The sequence below is a fragment of the Mesocricetus auratus genome, unplaced genomic scaffold, assembly GCF_017639785.1.
Source record: "Mesocricetus auratus isolate SY011 unplaced genomic scaffold, BCM_Maur_2.0 Super-Scaffold_100008, whole genome shotgun sequence".
NCBI classification, from domain to species: Eukaryota; Metazoa; Chordata; class Mammalia; order Rodentia; family Cricetidae; genus Mesocricetus; species Mesocricetus auratus.
Genome location: NW_024429192.1, coordinates 46,315,124 through 46,333,837, shown reverse-complemented (window position 1 = coordinate 46,333,837; position 18,714 = coordinate 46,315,124). Strand labels below are relative to the sequence as shown.

The following is an 18,714-nucleotide window of genomic DNA, read 5'->3' as shown; positions in this document are numbered from 1 at the left end:
TACTGTAAAGATGAAGACTGTAACATAGTACAAGTGGTCAAAATGCACAGGGTGCAGTGCCCAGATGAAACTGATAGGCCTGCAATACAGTCCCCACCCCCAAGGCTCAAGGAAAACTGCTGAAGGGTGGTGAAAGGATTATGAGTAAGAGGCCAAGTATGATTGCTACTAGATAGTAACCCCTAAAATTACACTATGTACTCACAAAATATCAACATATGGTTTCCTGAACAACAAGCCAGCATAATGACAATGCTGTTATGGACAATGAAAATCTCACATGGTCCTGTCTCTCGATAAAGAGCTATAAGGGATCAGTAGCTAATGTTCCTTCCATAGAGGAGCGCCTGCACAGACTGTCCAGTTCAAAATGATTAGCCCTGGATTAGCCTCATACATATGTATGAGCAACACTAAATGAGCTCAGTAACTGGATACACATATAACAATAAAAAAGAAAATATCATGAATCTGGATGGGGCCAGGAGAACCCAGAGGAGGAACCGCAGTGGAGAGAGAGGAACAGAGTGATACAGATGAAGATCTTGTGCATGAGATTGATGAAAAAATAAATAAAAAACTTTTAAAAGTTGTAGAAACAACTTTATAATTCCATCCTATTATATTTTTCTTTAGATTGATTTTATCCATGACATATTGTTCTAACAGATATTTTATTTTGGTTATGCATTTTTTGAGTATGTTCTAAGTACATGATATATATATATATATATACATACAGTTGCTTCTTTCTAATGTAAATAGAGATAATCATCCCTTACTACTACCTTTGAGAGAGACTAAATCAGACATTTTACAGTTCTCATTTTAACACCATAATAAACCTTGTAGGCCAGTAATACTATTCCCATTTTATAGAAGAAAAAAGGCATAGCTAACTTTCTGGAGGTTAGGAAATGCAGACCGGAGATCTAACCTAATATTTTACTTTATCCACTTTCTGCCCAGTATGTCATGCTTATTGTAAACTCATATGAGGCACTCATATAGAATAGGAAATTATCTCAAATAAGCATTGGAAATTTCTATGGCAACAGTGCTTGCATATTTTCTTCAAAGAGACAGGGAGCAAGTGACTCCCTTCCAAGTCACCCATCATTTTCCTCTGTGATATGGAGAGGGGCTTCCATGGCTTACAGTAACCCTACTAAAGACTAGTGGGCCTTGTCTCACGTCCCTTCTATGTCCCTTCCTCAATCCCTCACTCCCTTACAGGTATGATATGCTCTTTCCCTTACAAAGATTTTTTTCTTCAACCCTCAACCTCTGGCAAAATACAAAGGAAGTCAATATTCTTATTACATTCAGACTAAAAATCACAACAGTGTTTATGGGCTTTCATTTTAAGTCCCTAGAGTATTATAGAATCAATATTTGTCTTACATCAAAGACATTTCTAGCATTGGCAGACTTTTAGGGAAAGATGAATTTCTTATTCTGGATGTTGAATGAATTCAAGAAGATTCATCTGTGTTTTGGAGGGATTGAAGAAGGAGAAAATGGTATTGTCCCCTTCTCTTTATTTTGGTGCTTCTATTTTCTCTTACCCTCTTAGCTACCCAACCCTCTGGTCACCTGAGATACTAAATCCTGAAAATCTGGCAAAGTGCAAGGATCTAGCTACTTATTTGTAGATGGCCATACTAGTGATAACAAATAACTTTAGGATACTTGTCACCAAGACGTAGAATTAATCATCAGATTTGCTTAAAAGTAAAATCAATTTGTATAACTATGTACAAATGATCACCGTCAAATTTCCTCCTGCCTCAGGATCCCCCTCTTAGCTGTTCCCTTGACTGCAGCACTCCTATCCTAAACATCAGTAAGACGGTCCCTTTTTCTCTCAGCTTCTCTGCAAATGTTCCTCTTGGCAATGAGGCTTCTCTGATCTCCTATTAACAATGCCTTGACTTTCTTCTCTTCACATTCCCAGCTTCCCTCCCAAGCTATTGCACCTCCTTGACTTCTTCATTTTCCCCTGTAGTACTGTCACCATGTGACAAACTGCCTACAGTGGTCCCTCAGTATCTTCGGAGGATTGGTTTATGGAGGCCCCATATCTCGAAATCTATGAACACTCAAGTACCTTACATAAAATGCATAGTATCTCTATAAGCCACACATATCTTCTCACATACTCTAAATATCAATATTGTTCATAATAGCTTGTCTTGTGCAATAATTTTGTAAAATGCGTGTCTACCCTATTGTTTAGGAAATAATATCAATAATAGTGTCTACAGGTATATACTCAATGGAGTCATTAACTGAATCCATAGATGTGAAACCCACAAATAGGGAGGGCTCATTGTATATGTAGCATGTGAGACTGTCACCAGTCTCCCCCTACTGAAAGATACATTCCTTGAAAGCCAAAACTTTATTTGATTTTCAATTTCAGATTTTCTGTCTATTTTAGTACTTGACTTCCAGGCCCACAGTTATCATTCAGTGGCATATTGATGAATTTAAACTGTATGTATTTATCATTTGCATCCAATCCAGTTATGACGCTACACACTAACGATTTTATGCATATGCACTAAGAAGTGAGTAATAGTGACATTTTCCAGTTCCATGTGCTATTATAGTAGGAATATAAATAACCTAATCAAATTTATTATTTTATTAATGTCTATTCTGAAATCATACTATCTGTAATAAAATAACTATTTGATCCTGCAACAATACCTTTAGATTTTAAAATATAAATAAAAATAAAATAATGTGGAGAAATAAGACCAAACCAAGTGATAGTAGTAGGTAGCTTGACAGCAGAAGAAAATAACAATGGAAATATATTATCTGGAAAGAGATATATTATAATATATCTCCTAACATTAAGTGGTATTAGTCTTAGAATTTTAAAGACAAAATGATTCAAATATATTTTACTAAAATAGAACAACCACCCCACACTGAGAAGATCTAGGCTACCTGAAATTTCCAGGTGCACTTGCACTTTGGAGGATAGTAGCTTGGGTAATACGGACTTGAAATTTTCCCTTCGAAGCTGTTGATGTCCTTGACCAATATCGTGTTTTCACATTCTGAAAGAAGGGATTCACACACAAGGACCCAGCATGATGAGATGAGGACATGGCTGCACGCTTTCTCTACACATGCATATTTACTTGACTAATGAACTGGTATAATTTCAGATCTTTATCTCTTCAAACAAAGAACACTCCATAGATAACTAAAGGAAACTCCAGTTCTCAAAACTCCAAAATGTACTCCAGATAGCCAGAAGTGGAAGCAGCCTGACTAGAGGAGGACCTCTGGAGGATAAATAAAAGTCAGCATTCCTCAGGAACTTGTGAAGCCTGTTAGCTTCTATCAAAAGAAGATATGTCCCTTATCACTAGCACAGGGACAAATGGCTATTGGTGGTTCCTGTTAGCACACCAAGACTGGTGCTGGCCTGCAGGCTCCCTCAGTATCATAAGTACCTGTTACACATTTCAGAGGAATGCTATCATCCTAGCTCTTCACACCTCCCCCAATACCCTGAGCTCACCCTCCAACTCACTGGTTTCCCTTCCTCTTGCTATTTATTCCGCCTTGTAACCTATTTCTCTGTCTCCCTTTCATTCTCTCTCTCTCTCTCTCTCTCTCTCTCTCTCTCTCTATCTCTCTCTCTCTCTCTCTCTCTCTCTCTCTCTCTCTCTCTCTCTGATCCTCCTTCTCTTTCTCAATCTCCCTACTCTGATCCTGCCTCTGTCATGACCAGATCCAGTCTGCTGGCCATCTGTTGCTTCCTTTCTCTGCTCTGAACTCTTCCAGATGCCTCTGGCTGATATATATGTATATACATATATATGTATATACATATATATATGTGTGTGTGTATACAATAATAATAATAATAATAATAATAATAACTTCCCTTTAACCAGACCACAGGGTGGTCATGTCATCAGTTTATACAACTAACATGTTTTTCTCACATTCTATATTTGTTTCCCAATCCTCCCTTTTGCTCCATACCTGCAGGATGTGACTACTTTGTTACCGCATGGTCCTGGATTCAGAGACACACCAGAAGCAGGTAAGTAATGGCACCTGTTGTTGGCCAGAGCTTCAGCAACAGACACCTTCCTCCAAGCTCACTATCATTAGTTCTAATTTTCTCTTTGATCTTCTAAAAATACTTTCAATTTCCCCTTTGCCCCTTTGCGTTATCTAATCAACATTTTTATGCTAACAGTTCTTTACTAAATTTCTATGATGCTTTTCTTCTGAGTCAGGGTTCGTGTCCAGTACAGCTTCCTTGACTGGCATGAAAATATCACAAGATAGCCTCGGGATAGAAAGATTACAGTATCTTCAGGAGTATTGCAAGTGACTTGTTTAAATTGGAGAAGACTTACTTTGTTCTGGAATGACTTCAAAATATGCCCGGATCCCTGACAGCCTCCGTACATAAGGAGACTTCAGTGTCACCAACATGAGATTATTTGTAGAAACAAACGACATTAGTGTTCTTGTGGGTTCACAGATTCTGCAACCAGATAACAACATATGAGTAACTGCTTGTTTAATCAATGGGTCTTCATACTATACCATGTCACACATTTCCAGAGTCATCACTCAGTTCTTTTAAGCCAGTCTCTGTTGGTTAGATCTTCATCAGTGACTAGTCGTAGAGCTCTATACATAGAATAGATCTGGAAGAGATGCCTAAGTATTTGTCTAGTAATGCCTACCAAGGGATTTTCTCAGATGGCCAACCTTGGGCTCTCCTTGAGAGCAAACAGGATATAAAGATGATTGTGCAACGGCTTGGCTCCAGGGATCAACTAGTTGAAAGACTCTCAGCAGCCAAGCAATTAAATTTATGTAAATTCCAGAGTTCTTTCCACAAAATAGTAACACTTGTAACAATGTTGCCCCATTGCTCTGCAATGAGGTTTAAAATGAGATAATAGCTCCACGTGTCTCGAAGGATATCTCGAAGAAGCTATCTATCACTGAGAGATTTGTAAATAGAGAGTAAGAAAACCTTTTTCACAGGTAGATATTGAGCCTGTGTCTTACCTATACAGGGTAGCACTCCGGATTGGCAAGAGGGAGTCATAAACAGTCAAGGAATCAGTGATGCAGTTGTCAGCTTCCAACTGGATGGACTCAATTGAGAGACGAATTAGATAACCCACTGTGGCCACTAGCTTAAAGTGGCACATTAGCTGTCCTGAGGTTGCAGAAATTTCCAGAGGGTAGCGGAGGGTCAGATGATCTGCATAGAAGTAGTTGGAGCAGCCTTTGTCTGTGGAGAAAGGACTTTCCTTAGTCTTGTCCCCTCTTCGCCTCTCTGTCCCTCTCTTTTCTCCCACCCTCCTCCTGGCTCTTAAGCATGACCTCTCTAGAAATCTCTACAAAAGAGCAGAAACTGTCATATGGAGAACATTTGTTTTCCTTGCCAGTCTAGACTTTATGTATCTCTCTTTTGGTGACAGAACCTATTACCATGGAAAATTGTCCTACTTAGCCCATACTTTTGTTGGGGTTAAATTCACCTCTGATCCCATAAGTGGAAACATAACCAGACTGACCAGTCAAAGAAGCTGGTTCAGGAAGGGCCACATCTGCCAATCCATACAATGTGATTCAGCTACGAAGTTCTACGAGATTTTAATGAAATCTGTGTACAGGAGTTTTCCACTATGACTGAGAAACATGACCCAGCCTAAGCTTTGCTACCACAAGGGAGGCTATGCCTGAGAGCAAAGCCTCGACAGAAGGTGGAGCTATAGAGTCTGACCAGCCTTTCATTTTAGAGCTTGTTCCAACCATGCCTAAAGCCAACATATCCCATATTTGTCTCAGCTATGGAATACACCAGCCAACCAGGTCCCTTTTGTGCTGAAGCCACTTATATTGCTGTCACTTGCATCTAAAAGAAGATTAATGGATCACATCATCAGAAAAAGCAAAGTGTAGCCAGTATATATGCACACTAGTGAGGGGTAAAGAAGAAATTCATGAATTTACCAGATCCTATTGTTGAAGAGTAGTCTGACCGGAGCCCAGCTGCATTGAGACAGGATAGAAAGAACACCATTAGTTCCAGAGGGTGATTTGTTTGGAAAATTTGTTCTCAGTCCTTCTTTAAAATAATCAAACTCTCCAAAGCCACAGAGAAACCCTGCCTAGAAAAACCAAATAAATAAATTAATGAAATAATCAAATACATCTGACATGAGTCATACTTCACTGTAGTCCAGTGAAGAGTAGAGTTATTGAGGTATTTAAAGAAAAATAGCACCACTAGGAGATGACAAGCCCTGAAGCTAAGGATAAGTGAGAATTTGTCATATTTTAGCTGCTTCCAAGCATTCATAGTTACCAATTTTAAGTAATTCGAGAGTAAGCAAACACCTATATAAATAATAATCATCTTATGACTGAAATTTTCCACTAGAGATTTTTCATTTGTTCAAACCAGTTATCAGCTGTCTACTGTATGTCTAGTATGTGTGATTGGTATGTTTGCATGCAAAATTTATATCAAAAGACAAAGCTGCAGAAATTTTGAGTAATACAATGTTTCGCTGTCAAGACAAATGGTGTCATTGTGTTTCCATGGGGCTGAGGCACACAGTCTGATTGGGAGCATTGGTGTAGGCAAGTCATTAGGGAATAGGACTGAGGGGGTCAGATTTCAAGTGCTGGCCTTCCATGAGATAGTAGGAAATGTCTAGCCAGCTTCTAAATGACCACAAAGTTTTTTTTAAAGATAAAATGGTGGCAATGCAATGAATTTATGTATTTTTCTCTTTGGCTCAACATGGCAAAGAAGATAATGAATTATGGTTAGTTATTTTCATCCTGTCCAAACACACATCTAAATTCTTAGGCCACATCTGTGTTCTGCTACAAGTTACTGCGCCATGACCTCCCACAAAGGGTACCAGACCTGCATGGGCATAAAGTGGGCATCTGGCACGTTCACTCGAGCATGGCACAGATGTGCATATCATGCAACTTTTACGGCAGTGTTTCCCACACTAAGTACGGATGTGCAAAAGCCTCAAAAGATGCAGTCTGGTTTTCACACTCGTGGGCTCATTCTTACACACAAAAGTCTGTGTCACCCTGACCGCACCTTGACCTCAAAAGTCTCAACAAACAACTCAGGAGCCAGCAAAAATGACTTAGCAGGTGAAGGCCCTTGATGCCAATGCTGGTGGCCTGAACTTGATCTTCACAGACAGGAGAGGGTCAGCTTCTGAAAGTTGACCTTTGACCTGCACACATGTGCCATGGTGTGGACAGACACATTCGGATTTGAAATGGAGTTTTAATAAAGACTCGGGACAGCCAGTTCTCCTTTCCCTCCCTGTGAGCTCGCCTCATCTGTTCACGCCAGGCAGCGCTTTCCTGTCACTGAGCACTCACGTGACCTTTCTTCTCTCCCCTTGGCCTAGGAAAGCCTCCTTTCTAATTTTCCCTCTTCATCAGGGACCAAACTAAACTTTCAGTCCCCAGCCACAACACTCATAAAATGGGACAAAGGAAAAGATAAGACAAACCTCAGTAAAAAAAAATTCTATTCTAGAACTTTATTCTTTAGGAACTTTAGTCTGAAGGTGATCGACACATGAAGGAACACACTTGAATAAATATAATTCTGTTCACAAATCTACGTTTCAATCATACTATGTGTAACATTTAAGAATTTCCCTCACCAACCACAGCTGCAACGTCCAGCTAGTCCTCTGCTCCTGGGATTGTGGAAGACTATCCTACAATGTTACCTCTGGTGATGGTATTGGAAGTGATATTGGAAGGAATGCTTAAAGGAGAATTACCCAACAATCACCATTTAGTACCACAGAGTCCATATCCACAGCCAGACCCTGCAAGTTCCCCACAGAGGTGCGGTTTATGATGCTGGTTTGGATGGAGTCCTTCAAGATGGCTGCCACACACTCTTCACAAAAGATGTGGCCCTTGGCATGTGGCATGACAAACACAATCCAAAAGTGGACCAGGAGCCCACCTTTGTTGTTACTACTGTAGTGAAAAAGAGAGAGAGAAGTGTTCAAGGATGTATATTAGGATGTAGACATTCCCAAGAAGATAGAAACAGACAGATTCAAGGCCACTGAGAACACCCTTCAAATGAACTTAACACCCTTCTGTAGGCTGTCATGTGTTCTGCTATAAAGATTGGAAAGAGAGAGGCTATGCTACATGTGTTCTAATCATTGTGATGGATGTGCGCCCTAATCACTGTGTTGAATGTCTGTTCTAATCACTGTGCTGGATTCAAATCTGGAAGCTTTACGGAATAGCTCCATCTCCACCAAGATTCTCTTAATGCTATCCACCATTAGTTCTGTCCGCTGATAATAATGACAATTTAGTTCTGTGTCTCAACATGTCTCCATACAGTTGTACATCTGTTTTGTCCAATTATCCTGCTAATATTTCATTTCTGCAGATGGGAAAATTGAGGACAAATGTAGTTCAAAATCACACAGCTAATATGCAGTGGAGCTAGGAGCAAAGTCCAGTTTTCTTTTGATACTGACCATGGACTCTGCACCCCTGGTTGTGCAAATATTACATGCTTTATGGTAGACACATATGATGGTGCTCTGTAGTAAATAACTTTGGAAATGGAACTTAGGAAAATCAGTTGATTCCCTCGCAGGCTTCTCCGTACCTTTCCTATGTTCTTGGGGTCATGAGTCTCTGCAGCTATATGAAGGGTAAGAGAAATGTGATTATTGTATATGGAGCACAGTTTTACTAAACTTTTGTCATTCTGCCATGACTCTTTTTTCCTTCAGATAGTCTCTAGTGTCTCTCAGACAGTCTCTAGTATCCAGTTTGTCACTGGACATACTTTGGAAAGTGGTGGTTTGTATCTTCTTCTTCCTCCATCATCCTCCCACCATGGCGGTCACGTGTGTGACCATTTTCTCCAGAGATACTGAAATTGGGATTCCATCGGGGTGGAGGAAAGCAGACTTGGTAGATAAAAGCAGACTTGGTGTGACAGCCTGGCACACAGTTGGGTCACTAGTTTTCCTAATGGGTGTTCACCAGCAATGAATTGTATCTGAGTGGGGCAATATTTGTCCTTACAGGGCCATAAACACGTATATAGCAAGGATAGTAAGAATCCCAGAACAAGGGACAGGTGTTACCTGACATCTGTAACCACAGACTGCTTATAAAATTTGGAGAAAGCAGATGTTGTGTACACGAGGTTTACCTGAAAATAAAGAGATTGAATCATCTTAATTTTTTCTAACTCTGTTTCCTCAGGGGAACATTCCAACAGCTAGTAGTGGGGAAAGCAGGCCTCAAACCAAAGGCTTCTAACTCCAAACCCAGACATTAGCTCCTGAATTTAATGAAGTCCTTATTTCTGAAGCAATTCTTACCACACTTTTATTCTGCTGTGAAGAATCGTCAGTTACTCTTACCCATTTGTTTCTGTCTTTAAAATCTTTCATCAAATTTAACTTCTGAGTTCTTCCCATTCCTAATATTAATTTCCTCCATAGTTAACAAATGTATTCTATTGCCTGTTTCTGACAAATTCCAGGATTAGCCACAAGGCGGCGCATGGTGACCATGGTCAGGCCAACTGTACCAGGCCAGCTGCTTCAAAACTACATAATCGGTTCTCAAAGAAGACCTTTTTCAATCAGTACACCTTCTTTGTCCTTAATTAGCTCTCCTAATGCTAAACTCAGTCTCTATTCCAGTTCCAAACAAAAAGCACACATCTACTTATCCAAACCTTAAAAAGTCTATAATATTGCAGAAAAGAATATGAAGATTAAAATAACCCTGCAGAACAACAACAAAAAAAAATGCCTAAACCTGCTGGGCTACATTGGTTTGGTTTCACCCTACCTCCCTAGCAGGCATACTTTGAGGCGTAATTGGTGCATCTATATCTGAGGCGAAGGCTTCACTGTTGCAGCTACTGACCATCAGTATGACCCCATCTGACCACTGCTGACACTCGAAAAGTCCTTCCTCATTTCTCACTACATCGAGGGCCCTGAAGCCCCTCTGCATTGCTGCCGAAGTCCAAATTAGCAGAAACCTTCCTATGCTCTCTCTGTTCCAGGAACCTTGTATGGACTTCTTTCTTCTAGATGCTTTTAGGGAATCATCAAGGGAAGTAATCAGAAATATGCATAATTCATGGCACTTTTGATTTTGTATTATGTATGATGTTTAAAAAAACACCTGGGGATCAGATTAGACATCCATTAAGAGGGAATTTGTTAACTTTGAGACTATTAACACTTTCTTTTTTTTTTTTTTTTTTTGGTTTTTTGAGACAGCGTTTCTTTGTATTGCTTTTCAGCTTTTCAGGCTGTCCTGGAACTAGCTCTTGTAGACCAGGCTAGCCTCGAACTCACAGAGATCTGCCTGCCTCTGCCTCCCAAGTGCCGGGATTAAAGGCGTGCGCCACCAACGCCCGGCTCTAACACTTGCTTTTAAAAGAATATTTGCTTGCATCAGCATCATGAGATGCAACGTTAAGGGAAAAATAACACACCATAAGAATAACTGCTAATACTCCAATATCACAGTGCTCTCGTGTCCTGGCAGGCCAGAATCAGGGCTCTGTCTCTGAAAACGACATTGAAGAACTGGTGATCTCTCTCTGGGGAGTGGATGGGGGATCGGATGGGGGTGTCGGTGGGGGGCATGGGAGGATGAGAGGGAGAGGGAACTGGGATTGACATGTAAATAAGATTGCTTCTAATTTAAATAAAAAGAAAAACTGATGATCTTTTTTCAAGTATACTTTTCTGAATTTTACTAAGTTTTAGATTATTTATTATTTGGATGAAAAGGACAGTTTTTTGGTTTTGTTTTTTATTTTTGTTTTGTTGTTGTTGTTTAGTGAAGAGACGGCCACTGTAAGGCTGGAATAAATATGTAGAAAAAACACAAAATTAATCAGTATGTTAGCACTTCAGAACCGGAGGATGTTTTAAAGATCACATGATATTCTCTACTTTACACTGGACAAAAGCAGAAGTTGAAAGAGCTGTCTCCTTTTGCCATTATGAATAGGAAGACTGTGACTGTATCTTACAGTGAACATGGACTAAATGGAGGGCAGAAATGAACATCTATTTTAAAGCCCAGGTGAACTCAATACCTCCAGCAGCTTCCTTTTTGTTCCCTGCTCTATTTCCTCAACTCCATGAGCTAGGACACTTAGGAAGGCCCGCCCATGCCCCACCCCTGCTCCTGCAGGCTCCACCCCCCTGCTCCCACACCCCCAGCCTCACCACTTGCTGTACGGTCTTGGCCATGGAGAGAAATTCTCTGGACTCCTTCTGCCGGTACTCAGGAAGAAACTCAGTGTTGGTGATGCGGAACATCCCAACGAAATAAAAGGCGTCTCTGCTCTCTGTCTTACCTGCAAAACAAGAGAGAAAGCAATGCGGGGATTGTGGCAGCTGGGCAATGCCTGATGCATGTTGGCAGGAGTCTCTTAAATGATCTCATCGTAGGCATACATACTTCAGTGCATCATAACCTGTGAAAGTCAAAATAGACTTAGTGTCATCTCTTCCCTCATTGTAGCTCTCGACACACTCTACTCTTCCTGTCTGCTACTGGTAAATACTTAAAAATAAGGGTTGAAGGTAAAAGCTAGACTTCTTGAACTTTGTTCTAGTGTCTCTAGAGAGTTAAGAACATACACAGTTTTCGTGAGTTCCTTGTCTGTCAGCTGTAAGGTGGTAAGACCTCACTGTCACAGCTGGGGTACCGTCAGCCTGATGGGGGAAAGAAAGAATAAATCCCCGTACTCCTGGGAGCTTCCACTGAGCTCCTGGCTGACATGTGTGCCTAGCAGGCAATAGTGAGGCCATGCTTTTGCTCTGCCCAACATATGGAGCACTTACTTATCCTTACCAGAATGACCTTCGCCTCACGTGGGATCACTCCTACTCAAGTCTGCTCTGGGAACTGTAAGACTAGGTTTCTTGGCATGAACTTTGCTGACAGATGGATGGAGCCAAGTCTGGCCGTATCTGTATGGACTCAGAGTCCATGACAAAGAGGAAGTGGTTGGGGGAACTGGAGTCTAGTCCTCTTGCTCCCCATCACAATATTAGGGATTGAACAAATGCTAGGCAAACACTTCAGCACCAGACTAGTCTCCTCTTCGTTTCTAAGGTCTCTCTCCTCTTCTGCAGCTCCCTATGGATTTTTTTTGAAAACTATCTATTTATTCATTCATGCATTTACTGCAATGCTGGCAATCAAACTCAGGGCCATGTACATGGAGTCAAGTGATTGTCACTGAGCAATATTCCCATCTATTGATTTGTCAAGATAATATCACAAGGACAGCCTTGTTTTCTTTTGTTTCCCATTAAGTGACCTTCTCTGTATTTTATACAAATAAACTACTTCTGTATAATGTTTTTCTAAAACTTTCATTATAGGGTATTGCAAACATGCCAATTGGAGTGCCAGGAAACTATGGGTTATAAATGCTCTGTGTTCATATGAAGTGTTTTGTCTTCATTGCCCATTGCCTTAACTTGCTGTGTCAGTGTATAATTTCCTTGGACTCAGAAATGGTATCTGGCTTACGAGGCTGTCCCATCCCTATTACAGAGGTCAACTCACCTTTGCACTCCCACAGTGTATCCAATGAGCTTTCAGGAGACCGTTCTGAAAGCCTCTCTCAATTCCATCTCTAGACCCATTGGGTGCCCCTCTCCAATAATTACAAAAGAATTACTTCCAGATGAAAACATAACCCACATCCTTCCTTGAGTACCAATTTGTGGGCTTTTCAAAAGTAGAAAATGCATCAGTAATCATTCTGAAGATTGCATGAGTATTTGAATTATGCCAAATTATTGAGGATTTATAAGGATAAGCAAGTGACCTAAACTGCTCAAGAACATTCATGAATTCTTTACCTAGAATTCTCTTGCCTTACAATCAAATTTTAATATCCTTGACAACAGATAAAGGCAAACTGCTTCTCAACTCATAACATTTCTGACACCAAACATGTAGGATTTGTCTCTATATCAAGCAACTCTTCCTCTGCAGATAGCAATGGGTCTCCAGTGATTCTGTGTAACTTACACTGACTACACAGTTATTGCCTCATTCCTGTAATAATGTCCTGACCTCAGATGCCAACTACAAGTAGTGTACCCCCTAAGCAATCCATGTTGCTTCTACAAATCAGGGGTTCCCAAAACCCCCTCAGCTGTGATCATTTGTTCTAATAGTTAAGACATTTTGTTGTTATTTACTCATTGTTTATGGCTTATTACATATGATTTTATAAAGAACACAAATGAACCATTAGGCAAACCACTTCATCATGGTGAAGCCTAAGCAAGCTTGAGTCAAGAAGCTGCTATCCCTGCGGGACTAGAACTCAGCACCTCGCACCAAATTTGCCAACTCAGGAATGATTGGAACCTGATATGTGGGTATTTTTATGGATGTCCTATTACGAAGGCATGATTGATTAACTCATTAACCACTGATGATTAAATTAAGCTCTAGTTTTTCTCCTCTTTTCTTCGATAATGTCTAGAATTGACGTTATTGAAAAAAAGAGGATACAGCCTGGCAATGGCATGGCTCCTCTGTCTTTGTGGCAGGTACCAAACATAGTACCAATACTAGAAAACCAAACCAAAAAAAAAGCAATATTCTTAGAAGTCCTCTATTAGCAACCAGGAACTAGACTGTGATGAAATAACAACAGGCACTCCCACCTGCTATCATTTAGGAAGTCAAGAACGTCAGGGACTCCGTGTTAGAAACCAGGGAGGAGCCCACAGGCATATATTGCACTTATACGCTATTAAGTGTACTTCATATCAAATGTATTACACACAATGGGAATGTCAATGCAAGTCAACCAATGCTATAGTTAGCAGAATGAATTAGTAAGTACTCCATAAGAAAGAGCCTAGTTGTCACATCTGTCCCAAAGGATCAATCAGATTGACAAAAGCATAGTTACGGGGGCAAAAACAAAATTGGGAGACAAAGATGTTTATATGAAAGGGGGCTCAGAGAGCTGGAAATTTAAGGTTGCCTAGTAACAGGCTGTGGGTAGAATAAGGAAATGAAACAGCTGAATGTTCCATTCAATTTGGGGGGCGGGGGTGGTTAGATACAGGGTTTCTCTGTGGCTTTAGAGGATGTCCTGGAACTCACGCTGTAGACCAGGCTGGCCTCGAACTCACAGAGATCCGCCTACCTCTGCCTCCCAAGTGCTGGGATAAAAGGCGTGCGCCACCACCTCCCGGATTTTTTTTGGGGGGGGGATTCCATTCATTTTTTAAAAGCTACTAATGCATCACACTTATGAATGAGTCGACTTCCCTTGGGCATCCTCAACAGCTCCTTCGCATCCCTCATCCCTCCCCCTTTGTCCACCTATGGGAAGGAAGGGACGGTGATGAAGCAGTGGTGGACAGTTCTGGTGGCTTTCCCCTTAGAGTCTCAGTTCCATTCTTGGAAGCAGTGTGTCTGTCTGGGAAAGACGATCATTCTACCTCTTTCCCCAAAGATGCGCTAAGGCTGCAGATTGCGGCAGGACTCACCCTGCGCCCAAAGGAACATAAACTGTAACTTACTGATATAGAGCCACAGAAGCGTCCAGGCTGTGACGGCCAGGATGAATAAAAACACAGTGAAGAGAATGATCTTATTTTGAACGTTCCAAAGGGGTACTCTCTTCTTGGGCTGCTTGCGGGACCTGGCTTTGCCAATGGGTTTTCGAGGCAGTCTTCTCCCTGGTAGCTTCCCCGGGACACTGATCACCTGAATGGAGATGTTGGATATCTTTCAAAGAAAAGACAAAGTATCGATTAGAGGTCATCTCAAGCGTAAGTGGAGAGACTCATGCGGGAGACATTGGTGCAAAAAGGCTTATCAGTCAAGTCCCTGTGAGTGCACTAACGGTTTTCAGTCAGTTACAAATGGAGCTCAGAAAATCTAGACATTAGGGCAGGCGAATAAGCTCAGTGAGTAAAGGTGCCTGCTGCCAAACCCGAGTTAGATTCCTCTAAACCAGTGGTCCTCAATTTTCTTAATGCTACGACCCTTTAATTCAGTCCCTCGTGTTGGGGTAAACCCCGCCCCCAACCATAAAGTTATTTTCATTGTCACTTCATAACTGTAATTTTGCCACTGTTATGGATCATAATAAATATATGCATTTTCTAATGGTCTTAGGCAACTCCTCTGAAAGGGTCGCTGGCCTCCAAAAGATCACAACCCACAGGCTGAGAACCACTGCCCTAAACCCACAAAGGCAAGAGAGAAGAATTCCTGAGAGTTACCTGCTGACTGCACAAATGTTCACCTCGTGGGCTTTCTTTATGCAAAAAGAAAAGAAGAAACCAGACGTTGTGTGGACCATAGAGTTCATTTGCTTGATTCTCTGCCATCCCACTGAATGAAGCAGAGGAGCAGAGGCCTGACTCCAAGGAGCCAAGCAGACAAAGGGACTTAAAGGTTGGGAAATGAGGAAAGGCCTGTGGTGTCCCAATGCCTGGGTTGACACAGCCTTTTTTGTGATTTCTTTGGGGTGTTTGTTTTTAATTTGAGTTTCAGAAGGGATTGGGTTTGGGAACATTTGTTTTACGAGACAAGATCTTACAATGTAGCTCAAAGTGCCCTTGAATTCACAATTCTCCTGCCTATATCCTGGGTGTTGGGATTCCATGAACATATTTTCATGCTCAGATGTTTTGATGGCTTTCAAATGCTTGTTATTATTCTGCTTTTATCTTGCACTCTTATTATTTCTACCTGGTGACAAGATTGGAAATAAGAATCCAAGTGAGTTTCTCACAGAAATATGTTGATTTCCTCATTATGTCTTTCTGACTGCCAGGTTAGCGAGAAAACTTGAAGAGGTGTGGTGATTTGTGCAGGTCTGGAGGATGGGACGCCAACACATCTGTTTTGCCACTGACAGCCACTAAACTGATTGGTGACTCAGTTTCTTGATCATAAATAAAAGAATAATTTTAAACTAAAGCAAGGCATGAAGTAATGACTCATTGGCTGGTAAAATTGCTGGTTTGTGTGCATTCTATTGCTTAAATGGAGGAAAAATACATTATTTACCTGCTTCCCCTCCCCCTCTTTTATTTCCTCCTCTATCTTCTGTCATCTGATGCTGTGAATCTTTTAATAATGCATATGAGAGTTTAGCTTCTTAGACAAAGAGATTTATACATGTCAGGGTAACTAAACTCCAATGATGAAATAACTTTTAAACACACATTCTTTTAAAGGGAGTGATTCAGGTAAAAAAAAATGAAGTAACCTCCCAATAGCTCTTCTATAATTTTCTCATCCTCTCACCCTCTTCCTTGCTCTTTCCTTCAAAGTGTAATGTCTTCCAGTCTTTAATCCTGCCAATTAATGGGATAACATGGGGCCAAGTACACTTTGAATTATTCATGATGCCCTCATTCTTTTTGCCAAACATCCTTGTCAACCCTTGGAATGAAATGCTGCTTGTATCTTCCATGGTGAAACCAAACTAGACAGACTTCATTTAATATGGTTTCTTGAAGGACTGAGTTTTTTCTTTTGGGAAGAATTAGTTAAGTGAGGTGTCAAGCTACTTGTATGCATAGCATAGCTCCAAAAGAGAAAAGGAAATGAATAGAAATGTCAGCACATGTAGAATATCAAGGCTCAAGCTGGATCTTTAAGTACCAGAACACATTATAGGCGGGCTCAGTTAGCACTACTGATTAAAGTTTAAAGTGGAATTTACATAGAGATCAGTACAATTTCCTTGGTGTTTTCTAAAAACAGGTACTAATCAATTGCCAACTACAGTCTTTCAAAACAAACTCACATTCACAAAATCCACTAAGTACTGTAGAAATTAAGTATTTATTTTTTCCTCTTCATTTTTACAGCCACGTGAACCCATTTCACTAAAAGGGTAACAGTGCATGGGGGAGCTTCCCGAGTTGCACTTACTTTCAGGTCTGAGGATTTGCAGGAAGCATCACTGTTTTCTTTGTCCATGTCCAGGCTTCTGTGTGTGACCACGTCAGGATGTCTGCAGGCCAGCCTGTGTCCACTCACTCCCTTACATGCTCGCTTGGGAAGAATTGAGAGACAGTCACTGTGTTCAGCTAGCTTACAGAGGAATGGAGTCAGCTTACCTCCCTGGGTCCAGTTCAGAAACTGAAGCTGTCTCCTTGCTTCACTGAAAAGTTAAAGGGACCTAGCATTCAGTGTTTCTCCCACAATGAAAGGGTCTCAAATGTAACTCTACAATGAACCAAGGACTCAGTTCCCTACCAGAAATTCAACCCAACAGACAAAATACATTGATACATGTCATTAGGATTTAAATTAATCAAATATGCATTATTCTATTGTCCTCTGTGAGTCCTCAACTTAAAATTAATTTCAGAATGGTCATCTGGCTCTTGCTTTTCCTATCTGTCTTCTTCAAACCTTTCTAAGTTGGTAAGACCAACCTCATTTACTCAGACTATCAGAGGGGGATTTATTCTGTTTATGCTAAGATGTCTTTACAGATTGTACAATAGAATAATCAAGCAATTAAAATGGATGGGGTAACACACTCCTTTATCCTAGAACTTGGGTGATAGAAACTGAAGGACCAAAGTTTGAGGATATCCTCAACTACATGTGGAGACCTTGTTTCCAAAGGGGGGAAAAAGTCATTAAGTTTCTGCCTTGTTAGTATCTCTTGTATGCTCCTAAAGGAACGCTCTCCAATCCTGCCCTCAGCTCTCCAACCCTTAGAAATCTACCTATCAGGATTTCTTCTATCTCTCCCCGCTTTAGTCTTGGATCCTAAGAAAGCCCAGGAGCCTTCCTGATGTAAATCCCTTGCACCCATGTCTTCCATAGGAATCTGCATCAGATCCAAGAATGGGAAGAGCAATGCTGGAAGATATGGTCAGAATACCTCTTGTTGCAGAGAAAACTCACACAAGTAAATACATCTTTCTCTGAGACATCTGGGCATCAGTGGGATAGATACTTTAGACTTTATAATTTAACTAGAAGGTTCACTCTGTTGTATTCTACTGTTTTTCTAGAACTCATATTCAATTAATATAGGCAAAATATTCATACTAAGCAGTGGTCCCTAGGGAAGAATCTCTCTCACCCAAGGTTACCGAGGCTCCTCTGAGCTGTCTCTTTAAGTAGACTTTGTCCTTGGACCCTGTCATTCACTAGTCTATCCAGGTTGTTGAAAGAGGCCCACTAAAGGTGATTCTGTGGAAATCCCCACATGCTTGATATGTGATGATCCTTGATATTTAGCCACATTCATTCTCTATGCTTCTGTGAGTCTTGGCCTGCCTTGAGCAGGAACCCACTTAGGTCAGTCATCGAGGGTTCCCTCTACTGTTGATGAACTCTCCTAAGTGTTTTCTACCTTCTTAACCATACCACTCTGCTCATTGGCTCTACTCTTCCTTCCTTCCCTCCTCCCTTCCTCTCTACCTTCTTCCCTCCCTTCCTTCCTGTCTTCCTTTCCTTTTCCCTCCCTTCTTCCCTCTCCTTCTCTCTTCCTTTCTTCCCTCTTCTTTCCTCCCTTCCTTTCTTCCCTCCTTCCTTGTGTAGCCTAGGCTCTGGAGTACAAGTATACACCATCGAGCCCAGATCAAGGATAAGTTCCTCAGC

The 18,714-nt window shown here is 41.0% G+C and overlaps 1 protein-coding gene across 2 annotated transcripts in view; it reads right to left on the bottom strand.

Moving 5' to 3' along the window:
* Nucleotides 1-18,498, bottom strand: part of Tmprss7 (transmembrane serine protease 7) — a 37,552-nt gene extending 19,054 nt beyond the window's left edge. The window contains exons 1-9 of one of the 2 annotated variants that reach the window (XM_040750758.1): nucleotides 17,023-18,498; nucleotides 14,649-14,856; nucleotides 11,307-11,437; nucleotides 9,186-9,253; nucleotides 7,850-8,043; nucleotides 6,019-6,057; nucleotides 5,065-5,293; nucleotides 4,398-4,528; nucleotides 2,962-3,074 (exon numbers count right to left, since the gene is read on the bottom strand). In XM_040750758.1, coding sequence (XP_040606692.1) covers nucleotides 2,962-3,074; nucleotides 4,398-4,528; nucleotides 5,065-5,293; nucleotides 6,019-6,057; nucleotides 7,850-8,043; nucleotides 9,186-9,253; nucleotides 11,307-11,437; nucleotides 14,649-14,856; nucleotides 17,023-17,070 — 1,161 coding nt within the window. In that variant the 5' untranslated portion in view covers nucleotides 17,071-18,498. The remainder of the gene's footprint in view (nucleotides 1-2,961; nucleotides 3,075-4,397; nucleotides 4,529-5,064; nucleotides 5,294-6,018; nucleotides 6,058-7,849; nucleotides 8,044-9,185; nucleotides 9,254-11,306; nucleotides 11,438-14,648; nucleotides 14,857-17,022) is intronic. The other variant, XM_005074762.4, reaches the window with a different exon arrangement.
* Between the last annotated feature and the right edge of the window lie 216 nt (nucleotides 18,499-18,714).